The sequence below is a fragment of the Heptranchias perlo genome, chromosome 32 (assembly GCF_035084215.1).
Source record: "Heptranchias perlo isolate sHepPer1 chromosome 32, sHepPer1.hap1, whole genome shotgun sequence".
Lineage (NCBI taxonomy): Eukaryota > Metazoa > Chordata > Chondrichthyes > Hexanchiformes > Hexanchidae > Heptranchias > Heptranchias perlo.
Genome location: NC_090356.1, coordinates 24,669,013 through 24,689,295, shown reverse-complemented (window position 1 = coordinate 24,689,295; position 20,283 = coordinate 24,669,013). Strand labels below are relative to the sequence as shown.

Here is a 20,283-nt window from a genome sequence, read left to right as displayed (position 1 = left end):
TCTAGTGCAATCACATCTTTCCTGTAATGTGGTGACCAGAACTGTACGCAGTACTCCAGCTATGGCCTAACTGATGTTTTATACAGTTCTAACATAACCTCCCTGCTCTTATGTTCTATGCCTCGGCTAATAAAGGAAAGTATCCTGTATGCCTTCTTAACCACCTCATCTACCTGTCCTGCTACCCGCAGGGATCTGTGGACACTACACTTCTCGGTATCCTCCCATTTAATGCGTATTCCCTTGCCTTCTTTGCCCTCCCCAAATGCATTACCTCACACTTCTCCGGATTGAATTCCATTTGCCACTTTTCTGCCTACCTGACCAGTTCATTGATATCTTCCTGCAGTCTACAGCTTTCCTCCTCACTATCGACCACATGGCCAAGCTTTGTATCATCTGCAAGCTTCTTAATCATGCCCACTACATTTAAGTCTAAATCATTGATATATACCATAAAAAGCAAGGTACCTAGTACTGAGTCCTGCGGAATCTCACTGGAAACAGCCTTCCAGTCACAAAAACACCCGTCGACCATTACCCTTTGCTTCCTGCCACTGAGCAAATTTTGGATCCAACTTGCCACTTTCCCTTGGATCCCATGGGCTTTTACTTTTCTGACCAGTCTGTCATGTGAGAAGCCTTGCTAAAATCCATATAGACTACATCAAACGTGCTACCCTCATCGACCCTCCTCGTTACCGTCTCAAAAAATTCAATCAAGTTTGTCAGACACAATCTCACCTTAACAAATCCATGCTGACTGTCCTTGATTAATCCATGCCTTTTTAAATGATGATTAATACTGTCCCTCAGAACTTTTCCAATAATTTGCCCACCACCAAGGTTAGGCTGACTGGTCTGTAATTATTCGGTCTATCCCTTTCTCCCTTTTTAAACAACGGTACAACGTTAGCAGTCCTCCAATCCTCCGGCACCACGCCTGTAGCCAGAGAGAATTGGAAAATGATGGTCAGAGCCTCTGCTATTTCCTCTTGAGTATTTTCATAAATAGCAGAACGGATGGGTGGCGGCGGGGAAGCATCCAATGGCTAATATAATTTTGCAAATCTGTCTTATAGGACAAAAACTCCGTAGGCTCAAATTGGACACCTCCAACAGAGTAACAGTTATGCTTTAAAAAGTTTCCATGTTACACCTTTAAAATGGCTCAAAAACGTAATGGGGCAAAAATTACTGTTTATTCAATGATCACCGCCATCTTAGATTTGGCCACACGATGGTCTTTTTTTACAAAATGTCACCCCAAATGTAACTCTGCTGGAAGAATAATGGCAGTGAGAGTGGAAGTTATTGTTTTTAAAGTTTATGTGAGTCATATTTTATGGATGAATTTGAAATACTCAGTGTTTATAAAGAGTATTCTTTAATGAAGGTTAAACTCCACTGCCATGTCCCTGTTCTGTGTTACTGATTAGTGTAAGAATGTGTCACAGAGAACTGGAGACAACCGTTGGAACAGATGTGTTTCAGTTCTGAATTTGTGGAACAAAATATTTCTCTTCTTGTCTCTCAAACTCTCTCACAGTTTTTCTTCTCTCAGTCAGTTTCTCATGCTTCCTTTCTCATGCCCCATACTTTCTTTTCATGCTCTCACTCTCCCACATTGTCTTGCTGTCTTCTCTCTCACTGTTTTGGTGTCTCTCTTTCACCGTTTGTTTCTCCCACCGTCTCTTTCTCTTACCCCATTGTCTCTCTTCCATTGTTTCTCATTATCTCTCTTCCTCTTGTCTCTCTTTCACTATCCTGCGTTCACTATCTCTCATTGCCTCTCTTTCTCTTACTCACTATGACTCTTTTTCTCCCTCAAGATCCTCATTCCCCAAAACTTAAAATCCTCCTTTGGAAAGTTGAGTCAGTAAATGATTGAATCAGTTTGATTATCTCGGATCCACTTTATTGCTCTAACAGGATGAGCACTACTGCATCACTAGAAAAAATACATACACGTTGCAGCGAAATGACACACTCATGCTTTTTTATTTTTTTGTGCATGAAAGAAAATATTACCCCACAGACGAATAAAATTAAAAGCAGCAGCTTATGTACAGTGCTAAATCAGTTCCTTTCTCGATGGGTTTAATTTTCGATGACGCGGTGACTTCTGGCGTCAGCAGGAGGTGAACGTCTTCCAGAAGAAGTTTTTGCAGGGAGCTTTGCGCTCTCGCTGAGGTAACTGACTGAAGCGGGACCTCTCCTCCAGTTTCACCTCTTCCATGTCCTCTGGATCCAGGAAAGTGTTCTCAATCCCGATTTGATTGCTGCTGGAGTCTAGCAGTCCAGATAAGAGCTTCAAAATGATCTCTTTCCTTTCTTTGTTCAGCTCCTGAAGGACAAACACAGATAGTCGTTCATCACTATGTTACCTGTGGGGAAACTGCGCTTGGAAGGATTGAGCACGCAATAGTTGGGGTTTTGGGGGATTTTATTTTGTTCTCATCAAGGTGAGAGATGTCCTGGATAAAGAAACATTCATGTGAAATATTCTGCCAATCTGAACCTTATCTCCTCTCAATTAAAGAATTTATATACTGCCTTTTACGACCTCAGGACATCCCAAAGTACTTTACAACCAATTAGTACTTTTTGAAATGTAGTCACTGTTGTAATGTAGGAAACGCAGCAGCTAATTTGCGCACAGCAAGCTCCCACAAACAGCAATCAGAAAATGACCAGATCATCTCTTTCAGGTATTAGTTGAGGGATAAATATTGGTCAGGAGAACTCCCCTACTCGTCTTCAACTAGTGTCGTGGGATCTTTAACGCCCACCTGAGAGGGCAGACGGAGCCGCGGTTTAACGTCTCATCTGCAAAACGGCACCTCCAACGGTGCTGCACTCCCTCAGTTTTGCATCGAAGTGTCAGCCTGGATTATGAGCACCAGATCTGGGAGTGGAACTTGAACCCATGACCTTCTGACGCAAAGGCAAGAGTACTAAAAAACTGTAAAAATTACCACCTTTTTTTCTGACCCTTTCCCCCTCTCCCATTTTCTCCCCATCTCTACTAAAGGTGATGGCTCTTGCTGGTGAATAGTTTCATGGGCACTGGTCACCCTCCAACACATCAGCCAAGTAGCTATTTTTCATGTTTGAGCCCAGGGAGTGAGAGTCAGCGGGCTATTTCGCCATGGGGGCCTGATCCTGTACTTGCCTGACATCCCGGCACACCCCACCTCCCTGCAGGTGTCACAAGTTAGCGATCAGCATTCTACCCCTCCTTAATCCAGGCTGCTTATACCAATTGCAGCATCCCACCCTTTGCTCCAGCTAAGATTAGCCAACCCAGCACAGCCCGAGGATCGAACCTGGGACCTTCATAGTGATTCATTTACCAACGGAATGTATTAGCTTTTAAAAATAATGTAAGTTTTTTTTTTAAGCGGCAGCCTGCATTTAAAGTTTTCACACAGCAGGATTTAAAATACTGGCAGCATTTTTGTTACCCAATTTATTAACTGCGTGTGTAACTGTGCGTATTTATAAAGAGGAACCCGGGGACATACAAGTTAAACACTTCACTGCAGGCACTTACGATGATTGTCTATGGTGGGAGGAAGCAGTAAAAAGGCTTCCAACACATACAGCAGAGAATCTGTGAAGCTGTATTAAGGATATTACAGATGAAGCACCACCACCCAGTATGGACAGTCACTTAGTGCTGAGCAGAAACATTAGCCCTCTCTGCCAGTGTGACTTTTTTTTATATTAATATAGCATTGTGGAGATTTTACTCTCTGCCTTTCTGCACTCAGTGATTAGCTGGTTGTCGCCTGTTCTCTTTGGTTACATATTAGAGCAAAGCATGTAGATTAGCTACGTAACAGCTCAGTAGGGTACGACAATCCCAGAGCATTCTTAAAGCAACAGTACCAATATGTTAAATATTATGTCCCCTCCAAAATGACAGGAAGCCCTGCAACCATGTGGAAAAAGGGTCCAGATAACTCAGCAATGGTCACCAGGTAAACCCATCTCTGGTGCGGTCGTGAACCATGCAGACCAGGAATGTTCCAGATACAATTGCTGGTCTTTGTTGACTTCAGCCAAAGCAGGTGTTCTGCAACTGGCCTCAGAGCCCACGTGCTAAGGAAGGCATCTCACTACTAGAAATTGAACGTTTGTGGGCATCAGGTGAAAATAGGATTAAGTTCAGCTGTTAAGACCGCCCCCCCTGCACCTCGCCCTTGATCAGACAGTCAATATTCATAGTTCAAGCTCACGCATGACGAATGGCCACTTGATGAGGTATCAGAAGGGGGTCCCATATTCTAGCATGGCTTATCACCTTCAGGAACAGAGGGGAGGAAAGGGAGAAAAACTTGGAGAGAAAACAAAACTGCAAAAAAGAAAAAGGGCAACATTTTTAAGCTGTAAAATTCTATATATTGTAACAGACCAAGGAACGAGGGAGATTTAATCTAAAAGAGGATGATTATCAGCTGGTTTGTATAAAGCATTCGATCTTCAGTCCAGTGGATTATAGGTCAGTTACCCCATTTATCCCTTCTGTACATAGATGTTAACCCTGTGTCTTATTTAGCAGCAAATCTCTTGGGTTAGAATAATTGGAAAAAAATTAATTAACCCTTTGAGGACTGAAAGAGCTCTTAAGCTTCCAAAATTCATGCCTCTTTGCTTTGCTCAACTCTCTGTAAAAATGATTTTATTCCCGCATTTATTCATTTATCTATATTCTGGCATACACCATTCCCCGTCAACAAAGGATCTGATCCTCAGCTACTTGCAAGAATTCACACAAGGGCAGCTCCAGGCAGACTCCCCCCACCCCCTGATTTCCTGATTCCCCCCTCCCTTGCTGTCTCCCCCAATGATCTGGATGGGATGCAAAATTTACTGTTCCAGGATTATGAAGAAAGGATCAAGTTCCTATCATTACCAGTGGGTACGCTGCTGAGCTCCGAGATATACTGAATGTACAAAAATGATATTCTAGAATCTTCTACTTATGCATCCCTGGTGTCTTTATTAACATAATCTTATATTGTAAGATTAATAGCCATCTTAATAAGCCTGTTTTAAAGGGACAGTACATATATGCATTGTGAGCTTCACAATCTTTAATAATTTCAGCAAAACAAAAGCACAGTCAATGCTTTGCCAAGGTTGGTGTGCAGAACTGCCTCCAGTTTAGCACTAATTGCCATTTAATCGGCAATCGCATGCAGGGAGACTACAGAATAGCTGATGTGGGGAATGGAAAACTTCGCACTGGTGCAAGTGGGCTGTTCTGACCCGGGGTGGGTGAGGGGGGAGACACTAAGGCATACTGTTGGGACAGTGTAGAAGGAGCTTTACTCTGTATCTAACTGATACACCTGATCTGCGAGCGTTTGATGCTGACATAAGGTACCCGAAATGAGAGGGCTTCATTTCAGGTCATAACGATGACCTGAAATGAACACAAAACTTCACCAAAATCAAATCTGATTGGTGACTCTCTGACTTTATGTCCAGTTTCCGTACATCGGTCAGTCGAGTGCCAAACCTGGCGGAAAGATGGTCTTAGGCTCAAGTCCTGGTAGGGTTCACTCAGCCGTTCATTCTTCTGAAATGCATTTAATCAGTACCCTGTCTTTAGATGTAAGGAGAAAACAAGAGACTGCACAGACTGAGCAGTGTTGAGTTGTGCTGCTACAACATCTCCTAGTTGCTCGCAATGGAAATGGAAATCAGCATCTAATATGCACTTTATACTTAACGTAGATTGATTCTCAATGGCTGGTCTCAATCTTTAACCTTGCCTCTAAATCTATCCTTGCCCATGTATCCAGTGCAAAGTTGCTACACCTGCCAAGGACCCCTTCCCTTGAACGCAACAACAGTGAGGATCGTGCCCTTGCTTTCATAGAATCATAGAATGATACAGCACAGGAAGAGGCCATTCAGCCCGTCGTGCTTGTGCCAGCTCTTTGGTAGAGCTATCCAATTAATCCCACTCCCCTGCTCGTTCCCCACTAGCCCTGCAAATTTTTCCCCTTCAAGTATTTATCCAATTCCCTTTTGACAGTTCCTATTGAATCTGCTTCCACCACCCTGTCAGGCAGTGCATTCCAGATCGTAACAACTCGCTGCTTAAAAACATTTCTCCTCATCTCCCCTCTGCTTCTTTTGCCTCATTCATTTATAATTAAACAGAAGCTTATTTAACAATGAGACTGCTTCAATGGAACAGGAGCACCTGTTGGAAATAAGATAACAGAAAAGGAAAAATTAATAAAAAAACATACAGTAAAACCTAGAGTCTCTAATTAAAATTCCACACTTGCATTCATACTGTCAATGGGTTAACAGCTCTGTTAAAACAGTGGAGAGAGGAATCAGAAAAGAGTGCATGAAGTGTTCGTACAATTACATCACTGACAGTAATTTCTAGTTTGGGGATAATTTTCAGCCACACGGCACTGAGAACTGAACAATAAGGGGATGTTACCGATACTTGTAGAGCCGGTGAGTAAGCTGCTGTGACACTAACATTGACTGAAGTGACCTATTAGACTAATAACAATGGGCTGCCTTCGTAGAACATTGTACACCAGGGAAGTGAGAACGCACAGTTTGCAATTTTGTTTCTTGTCACAGCTAAGTATCTCCATTTATTTATTCTCCACCTGTCTTTCTCTGTTTTTGTGGTAAATGTCACTCACTCTCCTAGTTACTGTGAAGCTTTAGTTCTTTTCAAAGGGTATTGTCTCCACATTCAATACAAGGAAGGAAAGGGTTCTTTTCTCATACTCGAACCATCTCATTTTGTTTCTCCCTTTCTGTTTTCTACTCTCTGCCCTCCGTTTGTCTAGGTCTCACACTCTCACTAGGTCTATTTAGCTACTTTTACACTGATGCTTGTTTAAGTCAGATTCTGGGAGACTAAATCTGTGATCACAGTGTCTACACTCCCATATCTGGCTCTCTTATCCCAGAGACAGACTCATACATTCAGGTTTTCGTGGGTCTACAATTTTGCTGCAGGCAAAACTAGTGCAAAAAATCAAGATGCCAGTCACAGATATCAGTCTCCCAAAATCCAGTCAAATAACGCTCCAGGGTAAAAACATTTTTTTTCCTCATACTCTCTTTCTCTCTATCTCTCACCATCTCCCTTTGTCATTCTCACTTTCTAGTGCACGCTGTTTGTTTCACTTTCTTTATCTCTCACCCTTCGTCAGGTATTTTCTCTCTTATTAAACATTATTTCCACCTCTCACTCTGCCTCTTCCTGTGTCACTCTCATTCTCTATTTCTCTCTCACTTTCTGTTTTTAATCTGTTCATCCATCTGGTCTCTTCTTTTTCTCACTAATAATTTTTGCCTCTTAGTATCTCTTCCTCACTCCCTTTCTGTCTCTTTCCCTGTCTCCCTCTTTGCCTGTTATTCTCTCACGCTCATTTTTGCCCCACTCTCCCTGTCATTGTTACTTTCAGTTTCTCTCAATCCTACTCACTCTCATTTTCCATTTTCCAGACTCTGTCTTTCTCATTCTCTCTTTTTCTCACAGATTTCTCCCCCCTTCGGGTGCATTTCCCTCTGTGCATAAAGTTAAAGAAAAATTCTTTCACAAAACTGTGATAAATTCATACTCTCGTTCTCCCTATCTCTGTCCGTCCTCCCTCTCTCATGTTCTCCCTATCTCTGTCCGTCCTCCTTCTCTCATGTATTTTATTTGTTTCTCTCCCTTTCTATAATTGTTACTCTCTGTCACTGTCTCATTCATCTACATCTCTCACACACTGTCTGCCTCTCGCTCCTTGTTTCTCCCCTTCCTCTATCATTCTTACTCTCTTCATCGATCTATCGTTCTCTTTCTGTCATGTACTCCTCACACACTTTTGCCTCTATCATTCTTACTCTCTCTCTCTTCATCGATCTACCATTCTCTTTCTGTCATCTGCTCCTCACACACTTTTTCTTTAAGGTCTTACTCACCTGGTTTGCCCGAAGACTCAACCTGTCTTCCAAAGGTGCCGCTGCCCTCACACTGGACACGATGAGCAGTATGGACACAAGACTTGCCGTCCTCAGTAGCTGCATGCTGAAGCTCTCAGTCTCTGGAACTTGGATTGAAGTGGAGTCTGGTCGATGACTTCTCAACGTGCCTGGACCTTGGAGTCTCTGTGTGGCTTTGACAATCTCCGACCCTTTTATAACCCAGCACAGCCCAGTCACTGACGCACGGACCAAAGCTTCATTAAACATCAGGACTCCATCAAAGCCAAACAATTACACTCCGTCCAAATTTAACCATTCGTTGACCAGACTCACTTTAGAACTACCTCCTTCAACAGAACAGCCCTTTTGTGTTGAATTGCTGCAATATTCTGCCTGCAGATGAGCAGCACTGCAGAGAAAGTTTTAAATTCAGAGTTAAATTATTTCTGTCTCCAGATTTAAGAGACAAATCAGGAACAAATTTAAAATATTCAGGCAACATTTAACAGCGGACATTTCTTAGTGAGGATTTTCTTTGTGCTGAAGATTTGTTGTAGAGGTGTAGCACAGTGCAAATTTCAATGACTGTCACCTTTTCTAATTAAATAATTAAAATATAATTAAAAGATGTTACTGATGATACTTGTGGAATATTATTTGATGGTGAAATCATTTGAAAAGTGCCAAATCTGATAGTTGCATTTTATGTTATAAACAGATTTCAAGTGAATTGAATGATTTATTTTCAGAATCTGAACAGCTTCCCCTTTTCCTCAATTTGCTCCTCTGCTTCCCTGAAGATTTTTCTTCTTGCTGAGTACAGCTTTGCAGTGCCCATTCTTCATGTGCGAGCCTGGATCGTGAGTGTCGGCAAACTATTCAACTGTGTCGGCATCACAGCCGATCCTGATGCCTCACAGGATGTCCTGGGATCACTGGACAGCAATCAGGAACCTGAACTTTGACACATTTTCCCCTCCCAAGCCCAGGGATGCTGAGGCCAATTTTGGTGCTGTTATCACCATTTATCTGAGATCAGCTCACTCAACACAGACTGGGGATCAAGCCTGGAGTGTTCCTCGGGTATATGGCTCAGTGTAGTACCAGATGGTGCAATTACCTATTGAACCATCAGGGGAACTCTGCACAGTTTGCTTTGGAAAATAATCCCTCAATTTACACAGATTCAGTTATTTCCATTTGCAAATTTCTTCTTCTCTTCAGTGTTTGCTTCACCACTTGGATTTCTTTCTTAGGAAAACGGGAACCTTAAAAGACCACTGAAGTTCATCTGGCTGGTCCCAGTGACCAGGAACTATCATATCGCACAATTCTTGTCATGGTTTTTTTGCCTCTCCCTGGAGATTACATGGCTGCGGGGTGGGGGTAGGGGGTAGGAAGTGTCTAGTCATGATGCTCCAGCCACCATGAGTATGGGGCAGGCTCGATGGACCAGCTGGTCTTTTCCTGCCTGTCATTTTCCTATGTTTATTTGCATGTCCTTTGCATTCATACATTCCCTTCTTTCATGTAGTTATTCCCTTCTCCACCAATGTCCTTACAGCCAGAAGGCAAGTGAGGTTTTTATTCCATCAGTTTGGGTTGTTTACAAACCCAGGTCCCGGAGGTGAAGGCCAGTGTCTCACTCATAGTACTAGCCAGGCCTCCAATTTTATACTCAATCCTACTCATTCCTACAGTAATAGAGGCAGGATTAAAGAAAGAAAGAACTGCATTTATATAGCACCTTGCCACATCACAAAATAGTCTAGTCCTGTTAATTCAAAGCTACTTTTGCACAAAAATCAAATGATCCAGTGGTTCAAATCAAACAACTTAATTAAAACAGCATTTAATTTTTTTTGTGCTTGGAAAAAATGTGACTTATCAGATAATTTGATTTGAACAACTTTGAATAAAAAGGAATCATTTGTAGCTGAAAGCTTCATACACAATTAGTTACTTTCTGGAGCGCAGTGACTGTTGTTATCTAAACAGTCATTCTACGCCAGTAACATCCTACAAACAGCAATGAGATGAATGACCAGTCGGTGAAGTTGGTTCAGTGAGGAATGTTGACCAGGATACCATGGAGAACTCCCCGCTGTTTAGTGGTAAAGGATCTTAAACATCCACTTGAATGGGAGGGACCTTGGTTAATATCTCATCCAAGGAACAGCACCTCCAACAATGCAACATTCCCTCAGTACCGCAGTGGAATGTCAGCCTGGATTATATATTCAGGTCTTGGTTCAAGCCAATGACCCAGAGGCGTATATCAACTCAGATTAGCTGGACATATTTCCACCGCCTTCGGTATAATTGTGTACTACGTAGCTCAATCCCTGAGCCAAGGCACTGAACCAAGTGACCAGATTGGTGTTGAAATTATTCCTCATTTTCTCCATCTAACCTGTGCCACTGGGTGCCTGAAAGGGAGGAGTGATCCATTTCCCAGTGTTAGCATCCCGCACAAGAAAAGGGGCAAACAGGTTAATTACGTTCGTGTTAGATTAAACTTGAAAGTACACCTAACTTGCCCGACACAGAGTGCTGGGAACAGGAGAGAGTAAAAGACACTTTGTGAGCCATAGTTAGCTGATTTCAGCCTGTCCTGCAATACAGACTCAGTATCTCCCTGGAGCAAGGTGGAGAAATATCAGCCAACATTCCTGCTGCACAAAATTGACTTCTTTTGGAAAATACTTGTCTAAAAAACTGGTTGAGAACAGGATGGGGCTCCACTGTGACACCCTCCATAGTCGAATAGCCTGCGGACTCTCAGGCCCCGAAAATATGGGATGTTTCAGGTGGATCCAGGCACACTTGGCCAGATGGGGTGGATTTTAGGGCAGTGCCCAATTACAGTGGATCTCTGCCCGGTTTAGCCTGTGCCGAGATTTCCTCAGCCATTAGGCACTTCTTGCATCCACCTCCTTTCTGGGTGATATCTGGGAAATGTCATCAGTACAGGCGGGACAATGTCACTCGCCGGAATCCAGACCAGTTCTGCCTCTATTGCCCCCAGCACAATGTATCCCTGCATCAAGTGGGTGCATATCACTTCCCAGAACCAGAACCCGGTAGAAGTGGGCCCCACTGATGTTGATAGACCCATGGAATGGTGGGGGGGTGGCGCTGGGCACTTTCTGAGCAGCTCCAGCTGCATCCACTTCCTGCACTGTAGCTTTTCCAAATTTGAACAAGAATTCTGCACAACGTCCTTTTTCCTCCCGGCCTTGCCATCTCTGCTCCACCATGGCTTGCCTCCGCCATGAATCCCCTACCCCTCCCTCCCTACCGAGCAGGTGCCTACCCGTCTTGTGTAAACACCCCTGACCCTTGGTACTCGGACGTGGTTGTGAGGTCTGAGGCCAGTGGATGTAAGTCTTGCCCCACCATGGTTATGCTGACGGCGGACGTGGGTTTTTAGGGCCTCATTGTCCAGGCTCACACATGAAGAATGGCTGCTCCTGCATGGTGCCAGAGGGCTGCCGGAAACCATGGCACTGTACACAGGAACAGGAGTAGGCCATTCAGCCCCTCATGCCTGATTCAATTAGATCATGGCTGATCTGTACCTCAACTCCATTGATCCGCCTTTGACGCATATCCCTCCATACCCTCACTAATAAAAATCTATCAATCTCAATCTTGTAATTTTCAATTATCCCAGCATCCACAGCGTTTTGAGGAAGAGCGTTCCAGATTTCCACTATCCTTTGTGTGAAAAAGTGCTTCCTGATTTCACTCCTGAATGGTCTGGCTCTAATTTTAAGATTGTGCCCCCCTTGTATGTTTGTAATGAAGGAAATGCGGCAGCCAATTAATGCATCCACCAGATGAAATGTATGCCGCCTATCAAATCCCTTTATCATTTTAAAGACCTTGTTTAGACCACCCCTCAACCTTCTAAACTCAAGGGAATACAAGCCAACCTGTACCCAGCAAGACTCTTAGGAGCAGAGGAAGAGACCATTTCGGTCCATCTAACCAGTCCCAAAGTTCAAAACATTTCATACAGTTCTCTATCTTTCATATTCCTCAAACCCTTTCACTATCTGTCCAGTTCCCTCTTGAATTTGCTATCACTTTCCAGCTGCACTGTCTCCTCAGACCGTTCCCCACAGGCACTATGTGAAGTAGCTAAATCTAAACTGACAGACCTGCCGTGGATTTCCTTCATTTCCTGTTTTTATTTCACATTTGCATTTTCCTTTTATAACGAACTCAACCTCCCTTATCAGAGTTTGAGTCAATGGCTTTCAGGAGGAGAAAATTGGAGGGAAATAAATAACACAACTTCCCTTCCCCACCCCCCAAAAAAATGATATATCAAAAGTGTCTTTGAACAGGTGAGGGTGTTATAAGGTAAATGAAAGTGTGACATTTAAGAGCTCTGAATTACTTCTGTAACCTTTTAACTAGCCTTTTACAAATATGAAAGCAAGTTCCGAAAAGCACAGAATTCTCCCAGTTTCGGGAATTGATTGCTGACACATTCTATAGGTCTCCGGCTCTAAGCAAACATGAGTTTAAACACAGTCGTAGTGCCTCAGGGGTCAGGGGCCGCTGGATTGGATTGCATTTTGACATTTTGTATGACGTACTCTTGCTTCTAAAAAGGTGCATTTGAGAAACAATCCACTTTCCCATTCGCTGCAGAAAAAAATATAATCATTCAGTCTCGAGACTGCAGTCATACAATGTGACTCAACCTTTTCCCTCCCATCAGCACAACATACTGACCCATACAAGCCAGATGGTCCCAGGCTTGTTCCTTAGTCTGTGCTGAGTTATGCTATTCTCGGCGGGGGGTGGGGGCAGTGATAGGAGGTGCCAATACTGACCTCAAATCCCTGAATTCCTTCAAGCGAGGGCTGGGTCTATTTCTGGCTGGGGTGGAGATCACCTCATACAAGATAGGTACTATAAGACATTATCAGGGCCAGAGTGATCTCCTGGACTAGGAACATAGGAACATAGGAACAGGAGTAGGCCATTCAGCCCCTCGTGCCTGCTCCGCCATTTGATAAGATCATGGCTGATCTGTGATCTAACTCCATATACCTGCCTTTGGCCCATATCCCTTAATACCTTTGGTTGCCAAAAAGCTATCTATCTCAGATTTAAATTTAGACTAGTTTTGATCACCCGGGGTGGGGGGTCGGAGAGGAATTTCCCAGATTTTTCCCCCCAAATTGGCCTGGGTTTTTATTTGGTTTTTTGCCACTCCCAGGAGATCACATGGTTTCAGGTGGGGTGGAGAGTGTATATATTGTGACACACCAGGTATCACAATTGTGTGGGACAGGCTGGATGGACCAGAGGGTCTTTCCCTGTCCATCAATGTTTGTATGTTCGTATGTCCCCAGGATAGGGCGGGAAATAATCAACGAGAGTTCCAGCTCCTAATTGCTGTTCAATATCTTCTGCTGGAAAATGCACATGAGTAGATGTGGAGGGGAAGGAGAGGATCAGGCTTGTGTGTGATGCTCTGCAAGGTTGAGTAGGTAGCCTGCCAGCATTGTCTAGGTTCAAATATGAAGAATGACCTCCTGGGAAGAGTCCTGGGCAGCTATCAATGCTCGCAGACTGACAAGCCTAGGATGACACTCCAGTGCAGTAGAGACAGTGCTGCACAGTCGGAGAGGCCGTCTTTCAGATGAGACGTTAAAATCGAGGCTCTGTCTGCCCTCTCAGGTGAATGTAAAAGATCCCATGACACTATTCGAAGAAGAGCAGGGAAGTTCTCCCCAGTGCCCTGGCCAATATTTATCCCTCAACCAACATCACTAAAAAAAGATTATCTGGTCATTATCACATTGCTGTTTGTGGGACTTTGCTGTGCATTAATTGGCTGCCGCATTTCCTTCATTACAAACATACTTCATTGGCTGTAAATGACTTTGGGATGTCCAGAAGTCGGATTTTCCCTCCCACTTTCTCCTTATAAAAAAGTCTGACTTCCTTATAAATGCAAATTTTTCTTTCTTTTCATTTAGAGCTGTAGACCAGCATACAGTCAGGGACTTCAGCAGGTAAAAGGTGAGAAAACTGACCCTAAATAAAGTTTAATGAGCCCCCAGATAGGATCTGCATACATCAATGAAATGACACAATTAAACTTTAGTATTTGACGTTCAAAATGCTGGAATCGCGAAGAATCATATCATAGAATCAGACAGCCATTCGGCCTATCATGCCTGTGGCGGCTCTTTGAAAGAGCTATCCAATTAGTCCCACTCTTTCCCCACAGCCCTGCAAATTTTTACTTTTCAAGTATTTATCCAATTCCCTTTTGAAAGTTACTATTGAATCTGCTTCCACCACCCTTTCAGGCAGCGCATTCCAGATCATAACAAGTTGCTGCATAAAAAAAATTCTCCTCATCTCCCCTCTGGTTCTTTTGCCAATTACCTTAAATCTGTGTCTTCTGCTCACTGACCCTCCTGCCAGTGGAAATAGCTTCTCCCTATCTACTTTATCAAAACCCCTCATAATTTTGAACATCTCTATTAAATCTAAATTAGTTAAGGAAAGAAAAATGATTCAGATTTTTGGCTCCTGATCAGTATACAATGACCCTCATTGGAAATGCGCAGGTTTAGACGTCAGGCGATGACAGAATCGGGTTTGACTCAGATGGCCTCAAAGAGCCTGCTAACACTCACAGTTAAGGCTCACACATGAATAATGGCCACTTGAGCAAAGTACCAGTGAGAGACTGCTCCCATGGAACTGAACTGTAGTGATAGAGTCAGGAGATGAGACTAAGGGACAAAATGGAGCATCAGGAAGCTGATTCTGAGTGTGATATTCTAATTCCAGCCATGTTTTACTGCAAGGAAGTCAGACTCTTTTATAAGGAGAAAGTGGGAGGGAAAATCCGAGCGTAGGTCCTCCCAGGTTACATTAATGAATCTCCTACGGTTCTGCTATGGAGTGTTGAGGGCAGTGGCCAGGGAACAAGCCCTCGGCCCATCCTGTCAACAGGAAAAGGTACTGTGTGGGTAGACTTCAGACGTGAAAACAAACAGTGAAAATACCAAATTAAATAAACTCAGAGGACCCTTTATTCGATTCTTCTGGGCTTTATCGAGGGTTAGTTTTACGAGAAAGCTACCGAATTTTATTTAAATTCAGGAAAGAACACACAAGATAAGCACAAAAATAATTCACAAATTAAAAAAAAAATTCAAAAGAGATGGCGAATATTTTCAGTTCCTGCTGAGAACAGTCTAAACACTGCGAAGGAACAATGGGAACAATCAGGATGTCATTGCATCTCTTCACTTTCACAGCCAAAGAAAAAATGAAATAAAATAGAAGGAACCCCAGGAATCCTGAATGAATGTGGCGTCACACTGAGACTCATGTGGTGCCTTATTTGTACAATACAAGAACAGGACAATGTCAGGCCTCTCATTGTGCCTAGGCTTTCTTTTCTGTTCATAAAGCAGTTTTCTTTTTAAATTGGTGGAGTATTCACAGGGCAGAGACAGAGTCACACCCTTCAGAAACTAGTGATGGGGCCTGATGTGTGGCTGTTGCTATGGCCACGTTGCTAAGGTTCAGTGCACCAAGTCCTTACTTTCATTGTATCCCACCTGTGTCAGGGAGAGATTGGGGTCCTTTGGCAAGTGTGAAAGACCCATTCATTAATAAAAAGAGTTGCAGCCATGTTGCAGGCTTGTCTCCATTCTTTTGTCCCAGGGAATATTTTCTTAAAGGTGGCTAGTTATTTTTTTCTTTTTGCCCTGTAGTCTCCAGCATCGCACGCCATCCCGAGGGGAGAAGCTGAACAGACAGCGGTGTATCACGAACCCCTGGTAGATGTACAAGTGTCTGTGGGGGAGGGGGTGATATTTTTCTCTCCCTTTCTGTGGGAAAGTGCCTGGCCTCTAATCTGAGACCGAAAACTCATTGTGCTGGAATTCAGGGACGTAAATTAGTATCTTACCCCTCCGACCCGCTCCATCGCCCTCCTCTCAACAATCTCTCCTTATTGATTTATTACAATAATGCAAAATGTATAACAATTGCTTCACCAAGGGCTCAGTTGGGAAGTGCATACTGGCCAGTTTTGAACCGTCATCCAGACCCCATGTTCGATCTGCAGTTTGTGCTGAGTTAGCTGATTGATAAATGTGATTCAACTAGCCTTGAACCCCTTGGGCTAGGGAAGAGAAAAATCAGCCAGGATTCCTGCTGTTAAGCACCATTCATGACTCATGGTGGAAAGTGCATGTTTGTGGATTGCCTGGTGAGGACTGTGGTACTCTTCACGCTCATGCTCACTTGTCCAAGCCCATTCACGAGGAATGGCCATTTATGAGGCTGGGCAGTGCCTGTAGGACCATACCCCAGCGAGAGTCAGCACAGAAGGCAAGAAAAACGGATGGGGGAATAAAAAGCTTTAAAATGGTCTAATATAATCTCATTTTAATCAGAAGAGGAAATCCCCCATGAAGCATCAATAGATCGTCAATAAGCCTCTCCAACTGTCTCTTAGTTGTTTAAAGGTATTATCCCCCTGGGTTCCCCAGTCATTCCACATTCCTGGGATGGTTGCCATGGTGTATCTCAACCAACCCTCCTGCTACACCCTCCTTAACCCTAGGCATTCTAACACACTCCCCCTGAACATCTGATGCTTCTGTGAGCATCACTGTAATGTATGCCAGCCTTTCAAGATTCCTATTATCCACAAGTGCATTCTCCCATTGGGCTCTGAACAACAGAGTGTTCAGTTTCCATCTCAACAAAATCAGTCTTTGGTCACCAGTGACACTGAGCAATTTCTTTTAACTGTTTTTGAAACCACCACAGAATTTGCAGCACAGAAAGAGAAAATTTGCCCATCGTGTCTGCACTGGCTCTTTGCAAAGCATGAGGATCAGGAACTAAGTACGCCAAACCATGATTTCAGGATAATAGTTTCCCAACTATATCAGAGAGGATCTCCTGCACCCACCCAGTAAGGTTTTACATTCGCACAATGACGATAGGTGTGAGTAAGTGTGTTTCCCTCCTCCCTATATTCCGGACAGATCATTTTTGAATTGCACTCAACTTGAATAGTCTATTGGGCACCTGCTATTCTTTGTGTGGGGTCTCAATGTGAACAAGCCACAATCTAACAGCAACCGTTATCTCTTTAGGGTGTTAACTACTCTGGGACGTTACCTTTATTCATGAGCGCTCGCTCTTCAGAAATAATAGTTGTTCACAGACTCTAGACCCAGACTCCACTGACACATGCACACTATGAATGTACATCGGAAAGTGGGCCAGAAACCCCGGTGCTCGTTATTGGAAGCAAGGCAAGGGTTCCGGTGTGGAGCCTTACTAGATGGGAGCAGGGGTCACAGAATCAACCTTGTATGGTTATAGCCTTGTCTCCAACATGCACTCCCAGGTAGTGCGGCCCCACACTGGGAGTGGAACCTCATAAATTATCCCTATAGGGTATGTAAGTCATTTATGCAGCTACATTTCCTATGTTTATGCTATATGCCAGCACACATTCCCAGAGAGATAGGGAAGGTGCACCTTATGTATGGGTTTGTGTTATAGATGGGATGTTACAGTATTGGTTTAAATTCCACTCATGAATTCTCAACTCATAGCAACATAGGAACAGGAGTTGACCATTCAGTTCCTCGAGCGTGCTGCGCCATTCAATTAAATCATGGCTGATCTCTACCTCAACTCCATTTACCCGCCTTACTCCATATCCCTTGATACCCTTACCTAACAAATATCTATTGATTGAACGCTCCAATTATCCCAGCATCCACAGCCTTTTGGGGGAAGAGAATTCCAGATTTCTACTACCCTGTGTGAAAAAATGCTTCCTGATGTCCCTCCTAAATAGCTTAGTTCCAATTTTAAGACTATAACATAAGAACATAACATAAGAAATAGGAGCAGGAGTAGGCCAATCGGCCCCTCGAGCCTGCTCCGCCATTCAATAAGATCGTGGCTGATCTGATCCTATCCTCAAATCTAAATTCATGTCCAATCGCCTGCCCGCTCCCCGTAACCCCTAATTCCCTTTACTTCTAGGAAACTGTCTATTTCTGTTTTAAATTTCTTTAATGATGTAGCTTCCACAGCTTCGTGGGGCAGCAAATTCCACAGACCTACTACCCTCTGAGTGAAGAAGTTTCTCCTCACCTCAGTTTTGAAAGAGCAGCCCCTTATTCTAAGATTATGCCCTCTAGTTCTAGTTTCACCCATCCTTGGGAACATCCTTACCGCATCCACCCGATCAAGCCCCTTCACAATCTTATATGTTTCAATAAGATCGCCTCTCATTCTTCTGAACTCCAATGAGTAGAGTCCCAATCTACTCAACCTCTCCTCATATGTCCGCCCCCTCATCCCCGGGATTAACCGAGTGAACCTTCTTTGTACTGCCTCGAGAGAAAGTATGTCTTTTCTTAAGTATGGACACCAAAACTGTATGCAGTATTCCAGGTGCGGTCTCACCAATACCTTATATAACTGCAGCAATACCTCCCTGTTTTTATATTCTATCCCCCTAGCAATAAAAGCCAACATTCCGTTGGCCTTCTTGATCACCTGCTGCACCTGCATACTAACTTTTTGATTTTCTTGCACTAGGACCCCCAGATCCCTTTGTACTGCAGTACTTTCCAGTTTCTCGCCATTAAGATAATAACTTGCTCTCTGATTTTTCCTGCCAAAGTGCATAACCTCACATTTTCCAATATTGTATTGCATCTGCCAAATCTCCGCCCACTCACCCAGCCTGTCTATATCCCCTTGTAGGTTTTTTATGTCCTCCTCACTCTCTACTTTCCCTCCCATCTTCGTATCATCTGCAAACTTTGATATGTTACACTCGGTCCCCTCCTCCAAATCGTTAATATAGATTGTAAAGAGTTGGGGACCCAGCACCGACCCCTGCGGAACACCACTGGCTACTGGTTGTCCCCTTGTTCTTGATTCCCCCACCAGAGGAAATAGTTTCTCCATATCTACTCTATTGAAATCCTTTTAACATTTTAAACACCTCAATCAGATCACCCCTCAATCTTCTATATTCAAGATATCTCTTTGGGCATCCAAATATTTATGACATTTTAATTCTGAAATTATTTTATTTTGGGTTCTTGAAATTCCTGCATGCCACTTGTTTTCTGTGGATGAAAGGATGAGCTGGAGGCTTAATGTCATAATCTAAAAGGGAGACCTTGTTGAGTAACTCCTCATATATTTTTCTCTTTCTCAGTGTACTTCTCATAACGATTCTTCAATAGCTCCCTCAGTCAATACAGCACAATTTCACAGAGGCCTTTGATTTAACAATTGCTGCTCTTGGGATTCTATAAATCAATTTTTCCAAAACTGGCACCCTCCCCATGGCTGGTCATTGTTAACGTAAACAACCATCTCTCCTTGATCAATAACATAGAAACTGTGTTGCTCATCCATGTCAATTGACTGTTTCTCCAGGGGTCCAAGTGGACACGCATCATCAAAAATATGATGATATAAGGGCATCAATGTGACTGCAGCCAGGCCCTAACAGGTATGGCGGAGAGACTGGGGTCCAACAGCCTGAAGGTTCCATCTTTCTCTGTGGGGAAGCAGCTTGGTGTCTCCCCTCACTCCCTCTCCACAGAATGAGTTGAGATCAGGGCCGCAATTTCCCCAGGTCCGCTAACCCAACCCCGCCTTTCTATTCAGGGAGTCAGACAACTTTCCTGGCCCCCAAGCTGACAAATCTAAGCCTTTATAACCCCTCAAAAGTTGCCTTAGTATTGCTGTAGGAACCTTGCCACCGGCTTAAGTGAATCCGGACAAATGTCCGTTTAGGTGGCACTGGCTGGGTGAGACCCGAATGCCATTAGCACGGCTCTCACACAATACAAAAGCAGCTTTCATCAATCGCCCACCAAACCTTCCAGGTAAACGTGTGATTCACATTCGAACTGCTACCTGAGTTGAATCCCTTTGGATGATGGCTATACTAAAGTTCCAGCTGGTCCTCCTGGCACACTACAGCCGATCCTGACATGTAAACTTTCAGTTAGAATCTCCTTCAGTTTCTCTTAGCATGGAATGTTTTTCCAATGTAAATTTCAACATGGCTGCATTTACAATAGGGCCCAGTCCAAACCGACCATCAAGCTTCACGTCGTGCCCAGTTAACCAAACTGTGAAGTCAGCCACTTTTGACCAGTGCCAACTTAATGAGGTTCTACTGTATTTTTATCAACCTAAAATTAAATCTGAAGAACAGAAACATCTAAATTCAATCAATTATTTTTCTTTTTGAGT

General features: G+C 43.5%; 1 protein-coding gene across 1 annotated transcript; it reads right to left on the bottom strand.

Annotated features, from left to right (window-relative positions):
- Window positions 1-1,958: 1,958 nt before the first annotated feature.
- Window positions 1,959-8,179, bottom strand: LOC137301190 (somatostatin-2-like). Its single transcript, XM_067970650.1, has 2 exons — window positions 7,966-8,179; window positions 1,959-2,347 (listed from the first exon to the last, which is right to left on the bottom strand). The coding sequence occupies exons 1-2, from the start codon at window positions 8,068-8,070 to the stop codon at window positions 2,132-2,134; spliced, it is 321 nt and encodes a 106-aa protein (XP_067826751.1). The 5' UTR covers window positions 8,071-8,179; the 3' UTR covers window positions 1,959-2,131.
- Between the last annotated feature and the right edge of the window lie 12,104 nt (window positions 8,180-20,283).

Bases quoted from the DNA above. Each gene is read 5' to 3' on its own strand.
- LOC137301190 (XM_067970650.1), bottom strand. From the start codon at position 8,070: ATGCAGCTACTGAGGACGGCAAGTCTTGTGTCCATACTGCTCATCGTG. The intron at 2,348-7,965 runs GTGAGTAAGACC...TTTGTCCTTCAG, and splicing joins TGAGTCTTCGGGCAAACCAG to GAGCTGAACAAAGAAAGGAA.